At 50.7% G+C, this 14,989-nt stretch overlaps 1 protein-coding gene across 2 annotated transcripts in view; it reads left to right on the forward strand.

The window, feature by feature from the left end:
* The window catches only part of Cdh22 (cadherin 22), a 69,318-nt gene that overhangs the window by 19,200 nt on the left and 35,129 nt on the right, over window positions 1–14,989 (forward strand). The window contains exon 3 of one of the 2 annotated variants that reach the window (XM_021156302.2): window positions 4,434–4,553. In XM_021156302.2, the coding sequence (XP_021011961.1) occupies window positions 4,434–4,553 (120 nt within the window). The remainder of the gene's footprint in view (window positions 1–4,433; window positions 4,554–14,989) is intronic. The other variant, XM_029469594.2, reaches the window with a different exon arrangement.

Consider the following 14,989-nt stretch of genomic DNA (forward strand, 5'->3'; position numbering starts at 1 on the left):
TCCTACTCAGGGCCAAGGACATGGCCCTAAGTGCCTCCTGACTGTCCAGAGAACCGAAACTGAGTTCCAGTGATGTACACATTACATATTTGGCCCTTTGGCCTCTTAAACCCATCATCTCTAAGTTCCAAGGAGTCTCAGATTACACAGAGGGAAACAGGCCAAACAAAGGGAAGACAGGCTTGTCCCCTGAGTAAGGTGAGGACATACTGGGATGTGACCCAGGGATGTGATGCCTACCTACACTCGCTGGAAGTGTGAGGGACATCACCTCTTAGAAGGTCCCACTTCTCACATTGTCCTCAGCTCTGAGGAGCTGTGATGACCCAGGGCACACGGCAGGCTTGCTCTTCTTCTCAATGTCGCCTTCAATGCAGGTCCAGTGTGTCTGGAGGGTGACATCCTAGCCAGAAAGATCTGGGTTGGAATCATTCCCTACTGCGTAGTGGAAAAATTACCTGAGGATGGCATTGACCATGTCTGTTACTCCATTTCCTTACTGGTCCAGTCAGGGGCCAAGTCCACACTGCATCCATTCTGAGCCCAATAGGAAACTTAAAAAAAAAATGCCCTTGCCTGGACCCCACCCACAGAGTTCTATTTAATTGGTCAGGAACGAGACTTGGCATCAGTTTTATTTTAAAACTCCCAAAGGATTCTAATGCGTAGCCAGGCTGAGCACCACTGGAGTCTGTGCTCTCTAAGGACCAGACTTCCCATATTTAATATTCTGCACGGATCCCTGAGCCCTGAGATCCCGTTTACCCAAGAATCAGGTCATTCCTAGTCCTAGTCTTAACTTAGGCTCTTAAGAAGTGTTCAAGCAGGGGGACCAGGCAGAACCCTAGACAGCAGTCCTCCCCATCTTCCCAGACCAACACAGCCCATCATCGATAGGTTGGCTTGAAGAACCTGAATTCCATCCCTACCTTCCTCTCCTCTCTCCTCCCTTGTAGTTTTTCAGAGTCCCCCCTCTTTCGGTCACCAATTTAAATCAACTCCAATCAATGCCCTCCTTCTACCTGGAAGGCAGGGCATTTTAGTTTTGATACCAGATCCACCCTGCATTGAAATACTGCCTCACTGACAACTGGCCAGTTGAATATGGACGAGTGCTGTCCTTGGTGCTGATCGAGGGAACGGACTCTGCTGAATGGATCCAAGAGCAAGTACTCTTTTTCTTTTTTTTTAAAGATACATTTATTTATTTTATGCATATGGGTGCATTGTAACTGCCTTCAGACACACCAGAAGAGGACATCAGATCCCATTACAGTTGGCTGTGAGCCACCATGTGGTTGCTGGGAATTGAACTCAGGACCTCTGAAAGAGCCGTCAGTGCTCTTAACTGCTGAGCCATCTCCCCAGCCCCAGTAAGCACTTTTAATTTCTACCTCACAAATGAGGAACCCAAGGCACTAAGAGGTAAAGAGGTTTATCCCAACTCAGCCTCAGGTTCCTCATCTGCAAAGTGGGTTTGTTTGTTTGTTTGTTTGTTTCTTGAGATAGGAAGTCACCCTGTAGCACAGTCTGATCTCAAATTTATGGTAACTTCCCATTGCAGAGCCCAGACTTCTGGGATCATGGGTATTAGTAATCAGGCTCTGGAAATCTTAACAGATCTGACTGCAAGGCTTCTGTGTAGGTTTTGCGGGATAGTGTATGTAAAGCACTGTGTGTGATATGAAGTGGTTATTCTCTGTGTGTAACGATATCACTGGTGTTGAGCAATGATACCTAACCACGGGTTTTCACTCATGACAGCCGCGCATAGACTTTTGGAAATCCTGTGAATCGTTTGACACCACATTGGTGGCTTGATATCCAGCTGTGGCGTGAGTGCTTACATAAAAGTGGGGAAAACAAGATTTGTTTCCCATCTGCCCCTGCATCTGTGTCACAGGCTTAACGTGAGGACAGAAGAAACATGATGGTACATCAAGAGCTGCTAGGCAGAAGCTATGGCAGTTGACCTGGGGGACAACGCCAAGGTGACCTCACAGCTGCCTCCAACCTGGCTCCTTTCTCTCTGCCAATTCTGGGGAAATTCTGAGTAGTGGGGAGGGGCTGTGTGGCCTAAGAAAGCCATTTCTTCTGGGCCTGGGGGAGCCGTGGTGAATCACTGACCCTTCACCATCCCCACGTGTCGGCATTAACTGTAATGGCTGCCATAAAGAATCTCAGATTGGGAAAATTATTCCAGCATCCCCGAGGGAATCCCTGGGATGCAGTCAGGGAGAGAGAGAGAGTGAGAGAATGAGAGAGTGAGAGAGCTCAGCCATGTCCCCAGGGAGTCACTCAGCCCAGCACTGTGACTTGCCTGTGGGATGGAAGGAACAGGCAGAGAAGAGACAGAGAGACTCTGCCTCGTAACCGTTACACCAGCCCTATTTATTGAGCACCCATCCTGAGCCTGACACTTCGTGTATCCTCTCCCACTCCAGTGCCTCTGTGAGGGAGGCCTGGACACATTGTACACAGCAGCGGGGCCTCCTGAGACTGCCACCTGCAGCCTTTCCGTTCTTGGATCCGCTGGGCGCTGTTCTTGGTGCTGAAACAAAAGGCTTCTCAGCACGATCTGAGGAGCTTGGAGGAGAGGCCAGGGACAAGGGAGTTCGTGGCATGTCTCTGATCAAGGTCTGTTAGTGGTTCTGGCTCAGCACACCAGGCCATTTCCCCAGAGTCACCATGCCTGTGCTGTCACAAGTCCCCAAAGGGGCTCTGACAATGTAGTCCTGTGTTCAAATCCCACCATATCCTCTCTCTGTACACTCAAACAAATCTTTCCCATCTGGCCCATTTTCCTCACCTGTAATATATTGCAGAGGTCCACTGTACATCTCTGAGAGGCACTATGGACTAGTGATGGGCTAAGAGGCTGTGACTCTAGGTATACAGTAGGTGCCCAGCAGGAACCCATTACCCCCTTCCTCTGCAACTGGAGCTGTGTCCTTGGCAACCCATGAGCATCAGCACTGTAGGGGTGGGGCTGTCCTCTCTCCTCACCTTCTAAGGGCAACTCAGGTGTGGCTGGCACGCAGCTGCAGCCAACAAAGAGAGGTGCTTTTCAGGGCCTGCTTGGAAGGCTCCAGCGGCTGGGAGGGGGAACCCAGAGAGGAAAATGAGAAATGCAAAGGAGAGAAAAATAAATACATGTGTCTGTCTGGAATGATGGAGGGCCCCGGGCTGGAGGCGGGAGAGGCGGGCAGCAGGCTGGGCTCAGCAGAATTGCAGTACTGGCACTTGCAGACTCCCTCATTAGCCAAGCAGTGAACTACCCTCACCTCCCAGCAGGCTTTTTGCTGGCCCACAGAGTCCAGCTCAGCCCCAGGAGGGTCTCACCCAGGTCCCCAGCAGGGCATTCAACTGAGGACACCACCCAGATGTAGGACCTCAGGCTCCTTCCCTTTGGGTCTTATCCTAACCGCCCCGCCCCCCCCCCCGAACTCTTTTCCATCTCCCCCCTCAACACACACACACTTTTTTTTTTTCTAGAAAGGTTCCCATAGACCTTCAATCTGCCCCTCCCCCACCGGTCCAGTCTCACGTCCCAAGCCCTGCTTTCGTCAAATTGAACATGATGTCAAATTAGAGCCATCTCTGGGACAGGCCGGGAGAAGCTCCCAGTTTAATGAGGCAGCGTCGAAAATCAATAACTTAATTGCCGCTGTTTGATGGACTTTTATCCAATTTATGCTCTCCCCAGCAGCCTACGTGCCGAGCATGAGGAGAAGTGTGTGCGGCCTGAGGGGGGCAGCGCTGTCTGGGCATCAGGGGGAGGGGCAAGAGGGCATCACGTCCTACAGCTAACTGCTTTCCAAAGGGAAGCTGGCCACTGCCATCCTCCTGCCTGGGGGCCAGGAGATGCCAGCCTCTGAGGCCTAGTGAGCTTGGTTGTACTTCTGCTCAGCTCCTGCTGCAGAGAAGGAAGACAGGTGGCAGAGTCCAAAATGAATCCAGAGGGGCTGTAGTGACTAAAAGCCCCCTGGGGCCTGCTTTCTAGTCCCAGCTCTGACTGTGCCTCATAACTATATAGATAATGACTGTTATCCCTGCATCTGCCTTTGAGGGACTGCCCTTAGCTGCACGGCAGTGGGAATATCAAATCTATTCTCCCGCTTGCCCTGCAGACCAAGGACTGGCATTCTGCCCGTTTTGGAGAAGAACCTGAGATTCCCTTGCTGACCCTACATCTGGGAACCAAGGGGTACTTGAATCCATGGCTGCCTGCATCCCTAGGAAGGTCCTGGGTCAGGAAACAGGTTGGGCCTCAGTTTGAGAGCAGGGCTGTAAAGTAGATGTCCAGTGACCTCTAGGAGATTCCCAAATGGTCCCCTAGTCTCATGGCTTCCCTAAGACAGGGAGGGAACAGGGCTGCAAAGTTTCAGGTGACCGCTGTATGACCTTTGTCTTGCTTGGTCCCCCGGGCCCAGGCACATCCGTGATGCAGGTGATGGCCTCTGATGCAGACGACCCTACTTACGGCAGCAGTGCCCGGCTGGTGTACAGTGTGCTGGACGGCGAGCACCACTTCACAGTGGACCCCAAGACAGGTGAGGGGCGGGGCTAGGGCAGGGGGCGGGGTCAAGCACCACTTCACAGTGGACCCCAAGACAGTAAGAGGCAGGGCTGGGACAGGGGCTGGGGTCAGAGATGTATTGCCTAGGCAGGTCACTGAGCTGGCTGACCCAGCAATGCTGAGGGAGCGCAGAGTGCAGAGCTCAGAGCATGTCTTGGGTTGCAAGAAACTCTGGGGTTGTGGGAAGGTGGGTGGTCACACAAGAAGAGGAGAGAGCAGGGAAAAGTGGGTGAGTCTCCTGCAAGAAAAGGAGAAAAAAAGAAAAGGCAGGAGGCACAGCTGTCTATACCCTGTAAGGATCTCATGTATCTAAACTTGGTCCCTTGTTCTTGGGACCAAACCGATCCCGGAGTGTTGTGGAATCACACGTGGGTTCTGGGAGGTGCTCATTTTAAGCAGTTATTAGGCTCTGCTCCCATGGCGGGTGTTGATCTGACAGATAGATGAAGTGGCTCTTCCTTCTTTACCCTCACATGCATAGGCACCACGGATCAGCACTGACACACCCACAATGCCCCTCTTCACTTACCCAGAGCTTAGACCCTGATGATTCTCTGAGATCCCTGGGACAGTGTCAGTGAAGGCAGAGGCTCAGAGAGGCAGATGACTAAGCTGAGGTCACACAGCTGGGAGAGCTGCTGACCATGATCCTGTAGGACGTTCTCGGGCCTCCAGGGAAAGGAGGAAGATGAGATGATGGTTATCAGATGCTGTGCATGTGTGGTCCTCAGAACTGAAGGGGTGGGATTTGCTGGGACATTTCGGATTTGAAGTACCCAGTAAGACATCAGAGGGAGAGGCAAGGGAAGGCACCCAGGGAGAAGATATGGCGCAGGAGAGATGAGGCCGCAGGTGTCCAGCCTGGCAGTGCTCAGGAGCTCAAGTTGAATCTAAGGACAGTGTGTGTGGGCGTGTGTGATGGATTTGGCTTTGGTTTTTTTGTTGTTGTTGGGTTTTTGTTTATGTGTTTGGTTTGTTATGAGGAGGAGAGGGAGGAATCTAGTCTATGAGCTCAGTTTAATTGTGTTCCCTTACACATAATATCTTCATTATTCTTGCCTCCTTGCAAAAAAAAAAAAAAAAAAAAAAAAGCAATGCATTTCAGGAAAACATTCAAACACTAAAGAAACGCAAAGAGGAGAGGGCTCCACTGCCCTTCCCCAGCCCCCACAGCCCCCACAGGTAGCGGCTGATGTGTACAGTCCAGACAATCTCGGACTCATTCGCTTGAAAAACATTTAAGTCATTTTGAAAATAGATAGAACATCTCGGGGTTCAAAATTCAAAAAGTTCAGATGAGTATTTAGCAGAAATCCTTCTCCTTATCTGGTCCCTAAGCCACTTGACCTGTGTCCCCAAGGCAAGCATGGCAGTTTTCTGCTGGATATTTTGCAGAGCTGTGCTGTGCATGTACAAGGAAGTAGGGCACGCGCGTTTTTCTTTTTTGCTTTACGTGTAAGGTAGCTATAAACACTCCTTACCCATAGCTGCCGCTTTTGCTTAACAATACATCTCGAAGATGGTTCCATATCGGTCCATAAAGAGCGCCCTCATTCTTTTATTAATGCCTGTTATGGATATACTGAAATTTATTTCCGTGGTCCCCTCCTGATGGGCATGTACCCTGATTCCAATCATTTGCTAAAATGAACAGTGCTACCGTGAATAACCTCACACATACATCATTTTGAGCTGGTGTGAGTGTATCTGCAGGGTAATTTTCAGGACGTGAAAATGCAGGGTCACAGAGTGCATGCATTTGGAATGTCAACAGAGAATACCTAGATGTGCCCAGATCACCCACCCCACCCTCGGAGGGCAGTGACCAGGTTTGCTCCTCCTCACAGACGCTGTGGGCTCATCGATGACTTCTGAGCTGGGAAGTGACATGCTCAGGGTTTCGTTTTAACAAGATCCCTCGGGTGGCATCAGGAGAACTCGGCTCTGAGACAGGAATTGGCGGCAGAGGGGCTCCAGAGCCCAGGTGTCCAGCACAGAGCCCCCAAAGACAAAAGTCAAAAGCTGGTACTTGCCTAATACCCGCACGGATGCTCTAACACTAGTTAGGAGGCTGGAGTAGATGCAGGGTTGGGAGTGAGTGTGTTGAGATGCTAAAGAAAGAGGAACTGCAGTGGATCCTGCAAGGGGCAGACACTAGGCAGACCAGAGACCCTGATCTCCCCTTACCCCCTAGTCTCCTGCAATCACGTAGGTTGGGTGCCTTCCATGGAAACAGGAGGAAGTGAATTAAGACAACTCTACAGGAGAGGGATTGACCAACATGTCCCAGGGGTTGCAGCAGAGCTAAAGAATCCAACATCAGGGGCCTGGAGAGATGGCTCAGTAGGTAAGAGCACTGACTGCTCTTGCAAAGGTCCTGAGTTCAAATCCCAGCAACCACATGGTGGCTCACAACCACTCGTAATGAGATCTGATGCCCTCTTCTGATGTGTCCGAAAACAGTTACAGTGTGCTTATATATAATAAATAAATAAATCTTTGGGCCAGAGCAAGCAAGGCCAGAGCAAGTGGGGCTAGAAGGAAAAAAGAAAGAAAGAAAGAAAGAAAGAAAGAAAGAAAGAAAGAAAGAAAGAAAGAAAGAAAGAAAGAAAGGAAGGAAGGAAGGAAGGAAGGAAGGAAGGAAGGAAGGAAGGAAGGAAGGAAGAAAGGAAGGAAGAAAGGAAGAAAGGAAGAAAGGAAGAAAGGAAGAAAGAAAGAATCCACCATCAGGCATGGAGAGATGGTGCAGCAATTAAGAGCACTGGCTGAGGACCCAAGTTCGGTTCCCAGCATGGCCTTGCAACTATCTGTAACTCCAGTTCCAGGGGTCTGACCTCCTTTTCTGACCTTTGCAGGCACTGTATGCACATAGCTCACAGGCAAGCATTCTTACATATAAAATAAAAGTAAAGTCCTTCAAAATAAAAATCCAGCTTTAACTGTGCCAGCATTACGAAGGAAGAGATGGAAAGAAACTTCTAGAAGTTTCAGCCATCCGTCCAAATTATGAACATGGAGCTCTGAGACTGATGGAGGGTTTTGAAATCTCCTGTAAACTATGGGAGACTAGGGTTGGGGAGGAATCAGGGTCTGCAGCCTGCCCAACGTCTAACCCTTGCAAGAGCTCAGGTATCCCTTATTCTCTCGTCTGCATCTCCAGCTTCAGTGTCCACCCCTCCTCATCCCCCTCCCCATCCCCGTACTCATGAGCGTGTAGGAATGCAGGGTGAGACAGCTTTGGTTCATTCAGATACTAACTGAGTGGTTACTATGGACCTGAGCATGCGCCAAGCGCTCTGGAGACAGCAACAGGCTATCCAAGACTGCTCTTCCAGAGCTTCTATTGGAGAAAGAAAACAAGCACACGCTGATTGAGGCATAATGCCGGGCTGTGGTGGGTTCTAGCAAGGAGTGTGAAAGATTCGATGGGGGGAACACGAATGCAGTTGGGGGTTTCTAGGGATACACAGTACGGTCCTGAGGTCAAGGAGTGTGTAAGGTGCTGAGCACAGCCCTTGCTGCAGGGTTTGAAGCCAGCCTGCGCTACGCCGTCACAGGCTAGAGTCAGATTATGGTTTTAGTTATTTTCAGGTGGCGGGTAGTAAGTAAGGCCAAGATTGAATCCTGAGAGGTGACAAGGACAGGCAGCTGAAAGGTTAGACTCCATGAGATTGAGGAGGCTTCTGCTTTCTGAGGGGCACTGCCCACTGCTCAGAAGGGTCAGAGGGTGTGACAGGTGAGAAGTCCACAGTCCCAGGGGAGGAGAAACAGTTTCTTGAGAACCAGAAAAAGGAGTCCTTTTCAAACCGGGTGGAGGAGTCCAAGTGGGGTCCTTGATGGATTCTCCACTGCTGGATCTGAAAGGGTCTCTACTCTGTCATTTCCCAGCATGCTTTGGATTTTCCCTATGCACCCCAGCTACCCCGGTCCCCATTACCACACCCGGGCACCACTGCCAGCCCAGCTCCATTTCCCTAGCCAGGAATATTCCACCGATGTGGGGCTATATTTAGCTGCCACTAGGTACAGTCTGTTCTTGCTGCGCAGCTAGCAGGGAGCAGAGCCGCATTGAGGCCCGAGAGGAAGGTGTGAGGAAGGGAGGGGGTTGGGGCTGCGTCACAGGGCCGAGTGCCAGAGGAGGAATTAACTTGTGTGTTTTAAAGGCCAGGCCTGCCAGCCAACCCCCCACGGGGGCGACAGGGATGGCATATTCGGGCTAATGAGGCATCATGCAGGCTCCAGGGCCCCTTCTGCAGCATCTGGAGGAGATGAAGGGGTTGGCAAAGACAGCTGGATCTGGGGACTCTGGGTGAGAACGAGGCAACGGCCACCACGGCCAGGTTGTGAATGCCAGCCCCTGCCTAGTGCCACCTCAGTGTGGAGTGAGAGACTCCCTCCGAGATGCCATGATCTTGACTAAAATGTCATACCTGTGCCAGGGACGGCCATTGGTCCTAGAGGGGACACAACTCAGACTTGCTAAGCATCTACTGTGTGCTGGGCCCTGGGGTCAGGGTGGGGAACTCAGCTCCACTTGTATGTACCCTTGTAGATTTTTTCTTCTGACAGGAAAACTAGGAAGAGCCCTCTGGGTGAGGAGGGCAGGGAGGAGGCAGAAGAGGCCACTTGAGAAGTCTGAGTGCTAACTGAGCACTTCACCCCAAGCCCTGGAGATATCTTTAGGCTGACAAAAGACCAGCCTGCCTCTCCACCCCCTGGGGCTTGTCCATAGGAGTGCCCAACCCAGGATGCAACAAGATAAAATAAAATAAATCTGCAAGGCGTCTCAGAAATGTGGGAGCTAAGGCTGAAGAGATGGTTCTGTGAGTGCAGTGCAAGCTTGAGGCCCTGAGTTCAGAACCCCAAAACTACAGAACCCCAGAACCACAGAAGGCTAAGTGGAGTGGGTGGTGGTAGCAACAGCAGCAGCAGCAGCAGTGTATGTGTGGGTGTGGGGGTGTGCATGTGTGTGCACATGTGTGTATGTGTATATGTGCTCATGCATTTGCAGGTACATATGTGTATTCGAGGTTGTATGTGTGTGCACATGTGTATGTGTATTTGTGCGTGCATATGCATTCATGGGTATATGTGTGTGCACATGTATGTGTGTGTTTGTGTGTATTCCACATATGTGTTCATGGGTTTATGTGTGTGCCCATGTGTGTGTGTGTGTGTGTGTGTGTGTGTATACACATGCATGCCTGTAACCCCAGCATCCTAAGGTGAGATGAGAAGCAGAGACAGGAGAACTCCCAGGAGCTTGCAAGCCAAAGCTTGGGGTATGAAGTAGTGAGTCAGGAACGCTGTCTCAAACAAGGTAGACGGGGAGAAATGGACACTCAGCATTGTCCTCTGTGGTGCCTCAACAAGTGCGCTGTGGCGTGTGTGTGCCCACAGCCACAGTGGGCTGTCTTAGCCACCTTTCCATTGCTGTGATAAAGCACCGTGCTGAGGAAACTTATCATAGGAATGCTTTATTTGGGCCAATGGTTCCAGAGGGCTGGGGTCCACAGTGGCCAAGCCATTCAAAAGGCAGAGAATCTTCTGGAACATCAAAGCCCACCCTTTGTGGCATACCTCCTCAGCAAGGCCACATCCCCCAATTCTTGCCCCAAACAGCCACCAACTGGGGGACTAAATATTCAAATGCCTGAGACTTATGAGGAACAGCTCATTCAAAGTTACACACACACACACCCTATACACACACACACACACACACACACACACACACACACACACCCTACACACACACACACACACATACACACATACACACACACCCTACATACACACATAAACAAAAACAATTTTTAAAAAACTGAGCTGTGCTCCTGTCTCATCTATGCCTCTGCAGCCCCCCGGGGCAGGTGTCTTCATCTCTTTTTTCCTCTTGCTATGATAAAATGCCCTAGGGGGAAAAAGACTTAAGCCAGAAAAGGTTTATTTTGATTGGCAGTCCATCACAGCAGGAAGTCAAGGCAGCGGGCACTGGAAGTAGTCAGTCACATCGCATCTCCAATCTGTAACCCAAGAAGGGGGAAGAGAGCCGGGCGTGGTGGTGCACGCCTTTAATTCCAGCACTTGGGAGGCAGAGGCAGGCGGATTTCTGAGTTCGAGGCCAGCCTGGTCTACAAAGTGAGTTCCAGGACAGCCAGGGCTACACAGAGAAACCCTGTCTCAAAAAACCAAAAAAAAAAAAAAAAAAAGAAGAAGAAGAAGGGGGAAGAGAGCCAGTGCTCCAGCGCTCCCTCTTCCATTCTGTGCAGTACAGGAATGGTCCCTCCCGTAATTAAGATGGGTTTTCCAGATCGATTAACATAATCAAGATAATCCTTCTGCCTCCGGAGTAATTCTGCCTCCCAGTAAGAACTCATGAGAGCCCAACTCATGATAAACCCCAAGAACTTGTCCAAAGTCAGGGTGGCTGTGTAGCCACACCCGTGACTGTCTGGCCCAAGTCGGTACTTTTTTTTTTTAAGGCTCATTTGTTTTATGTGAGTACACTGTCATTATCTTGAGACACACCAGAAAAGACCATTAGATCCCACTACAGATGGTTGTGAGCCACCATGTGGGTGCTGGGAATTGAACTCAGAACCTCCGGAAGAGCAGTCAGTGCTCTTACCCGCTGAGTCATCTCTCCAGCCCCCCAGTTGGTCCTTTTACGCTCCTCATATCCGATGCTGTGCGCTCCCAGCACATCACAGACCCTCAGCAAGTGTCAGGTGAATGGACAGGATCATGGGATTTGATCATGATTTGGGAATTCTGTTCACACACACACACACACACACACACACACACAACCTCCTCCTGTGCCCCAGCACTCAGGACATTCATCTCTCAGTATCCCATGGGGATTGGCTCCTAGGCTCCAAGGCCGTTGGAGCATAAGGTGGCGTGGTACCAGCATGTCACCTCACACCAGTCTCTCACGTACTCTAAATCATCCCCAGAGGTCTGAGGACACTGTACATGAAGTGAATGTAGGAAATAGGCGTCTCACTCTCCTGCTCAGGGAATAGCAGTGAGGGGGAAGCACCAGACGCGCAGCGCAGGCGCAGTTATGCTCTTCATATTTTCCATATGTAGTTGGCTGTATCCAAAGGGGATGAACCTGCAAATTTGAAAGCTGCTAGAGCAGATACAGGAGGATTACTGCAGTGTGGCTCGTCGCCCTCCCCCTTCTCCCCGCTAACGACTGAGGCCTTGAATCTGGTGGTTTGCTTTGGCCCATCACCATACAGATTCATGTAGATCGCATGGTTCGTTCTTGAGAGGCCTTTCATAACCTTGTGCTCCTGTGTAGGCATTCAGGTAGAGGTCAGAGTGTGGGTGTTTTGAGACTGGGTTCTCTCTTTCTACCATGTGGGAATGGGACTCAGGCCACGAGGCGCAGAGGCAGGCTCCTATACCTGCTGAGCCATCCCGCCAGTCCTTGGCCTTGTAGAACACAGTCCTGAGACCTCACAGAAGGGTGGCAGCTGACTGGAGGGAGAGGGAGCCCATGAGTCTCAGCAGACAGAGGGAGTATGAGGTCATCAGGACCTCTCAGCCAAATGGCCCTCCAGTTAGACCCAGCTGCATGAATTAGTTTAGACCCAGGCAGCCCAGGAACAGCTAAGCTAACCAGATTTCCCTATTAGTTACATAAGGCTAAGTACCAAACTAACCCACACTTCATGGAGCAGTGGTTTATTTTACAGCTGTGACTGGCTGGGCGGTTCTTTGACGGGGTGGGGGGGTGGGGGATTTGTGGGACAGCCCTTGGCTGTCAGGCAGCTGAAAGCTGACTCAGCTGGCAGGCCTAGGCCTCTTCCCCCATACCCCTTTCCAGTCTGCTTCAATGTGCAGGGGCCTCAGGATTCTCAGAGAAAAGACCCCATCACTCAATACATCACAGGACTCTGACTTGTTCACTAAGTCAAAGCATAGAGCATGCCCAAGGCCAGAGTCAGTGGGCAAGGATGGTCCAGGGTTGTGTGTACTGGGCAATGTGTTTCACGAGAAACACCGCCATAGCAACTCATATAGTGTATGACTCATGACAGGGTCCAGAGGCCACATGAGCCCCTTTTGCCCACTCCAGGGTGCCCAGAGGCTCTGGAACCACATTCTCTGAGATAACATGTCCCCAGTCCCTCGAGAGCCAGAAGTGGTGGGGACAACAGGGAAGCTGGCTGCATGCCCCCCCACCCCCTCCCCCACCCCCACTCCCCACCTACTCACCTAGAGCCAGACTTGTGCTCTAGTCTCCACTCAGAGCTGGGGATGCTGAGTTTTGAGAGACAGCCATTCAGTGTAGCCCTAGATGTAAGGTGGCCTGTGAGTGTCTAGCTGGTCAGCTCCCTGTTAGACATGGTGCGCATCTCTGTTCTCCAGCACTGGGGAGGTGGAGGCAGGAGGATCAGGAGTTCAAGATCAGCCTGACATACATGGGACCTTCTTTCAGAACAACAGCAAAGTCAGCTCTCTTCCTGCCTTCCTGCCTTGAGCCTTGCCTGCCAGCCTGGTGGCCACCATACCTGTCTACCATTTGTCCTTGCTCCTTTGTTGATGCTGGCCTTGGCCACTCCCTCTGGCTCTGACAAACATTACCCTTTTCTTCTCTTCCCTCTCTCTTCTCTCTGTTTCTGGCTCTTTCCCCCCACTTCCTTTCTCATTTTTGTCACAAGAAGCCCCCCCCCCAATGTCTCTCTCCCCTAGTCTCTCCTGCTATCCTTCCCCAGGTCTCTATCTCTTTCCCAGGATCCTTGGCTTCTCTCCCTCCTTTTTCCCTTCCTCTCTTCCCTTTGTTCTTTCTTTCCTCCTCTTTTGATCACAAAAGCAGATTATCCTGAGCACTGAGAACCCCAGTGCCTACCTACAATTCACTCCACACACACATCACACATACAACACAATACACACCACTCATGCATCACACATACCACACATACAATACACACCACATATATACTAAACACACACATCACACACACTATGCACATATACATAATAAACACACACCACACACATTATATATACCACACATACACACACCACAGACTGCACACACACACACACTATATATATATATATATATATATATATATACATACTATACACACACATACACACATACATACACCATACACACACACGCATGCATGACAGCCTCTCCTCCTGTCCCATTCCCTTTACGGGAATCTAGGGACTTGAGGACAGCAGGAGTCAGAGCACAGGTTTTATGGGGCGCATCCTGGAGCTGCTGGTGTATGACTCCACCTGATACTCAGGCCCAGGCGCCACCTGTCACCACCTCTGCTTGGCAGGTTAGAGGGGGCATCAGGAGAGGCTCTGAGTGCCTCATCCATCCCCCACACTGGGGATCTTACACTGAGGACACAAGGCCTGCCATCTTCTACCCAGAGTTAAGCTTCAGCATTTGAATTTCTGCTTCTACACTATGGGCAGCTTGGAAGATGTCTGCTCAGCTCTTCTCTGTGGCCTGGACAGAGAACCCATGCTTGGGGCATGGGAGAGGGGTGGGGATGAGGGGACACGTGCAGGAACAGTCATGTGTGACTGCGGTCCATCTGTATGAGGCTCACACCTGTGCACGGGCGAATGTGACCCTCACTGACTGTTGCCTACATTTTAAACATTCCAAACAGCTGCTGCTACCAAATTCTGCAGGTCACTAACAAGTCAGGTAGACACCCTTCTCATACCAGATCCTGGGGGAAACTGAGACCCTCTGTGGGACTGGCTATCCAGGGAGGATGCCCGGGGTGAATTCTGGTCCATGGGCCTCCTCTCGGCAAAGTAAGTCGTTTTCTGTTTGAAGCACAAGTCTATATGTGGAAGTGTGTGCACATGTGTGGCAGAGCATTAGTCTGTTAGTGTGTAGAGGCATGTCTGTGTATGGGAAAAGATGCAGAGAATTCACTTGCTTGTGATTGTCCAGTGTGGGAATACACATGTGAGAGAGGTGTGAAGTGTCTGTATTCAAGTGTACAGTGACTGATGGACTCTGAGCCACCCACCTTAGTTAACAAGGCAATCTATACAAGGAAAACATTTAGCCGGGAATGGTGGTGCACACTGTTAATCCCAGCACTCAGGAGGCAGAGGCACGTGCGTTTGTGAGTTTGAGGCCAGTATGATCTACATAGTGAGTTCCAGGGCAACCATGGCTATCTAGAGAGACCCTAAACAACCCCCACCCCAAACATTTAATTGGGACTCACAGCTCCAGATGGTTAGAGTCCATGCCCATCATGGTGAGGACCATAGCAGCAGGCAGGTAGACACAACACTGGAGCAGTAGCCGAGAGTTCATCTGGTTTGTAAACGGAAGCAGAAAACTTAACTGGGAATGGTGTGCATTTTTGAAACCTCAAAGCCCACTCCAGTGATACA

This window comes from Mus caroli, unplaced genomic scaffold, assembly GCF_978045245.1.
Source record: "Mus caroli unplaced genomic scaffold, Mus_caroli_1 scaffold_2, whole genome shotgun sequence".
Classification (NCBI taxonomy): Eukaryota; Metazoa; Chordata; class Mammalia; order Rodentia; family Muridae; genus Mus; species Mus caroli.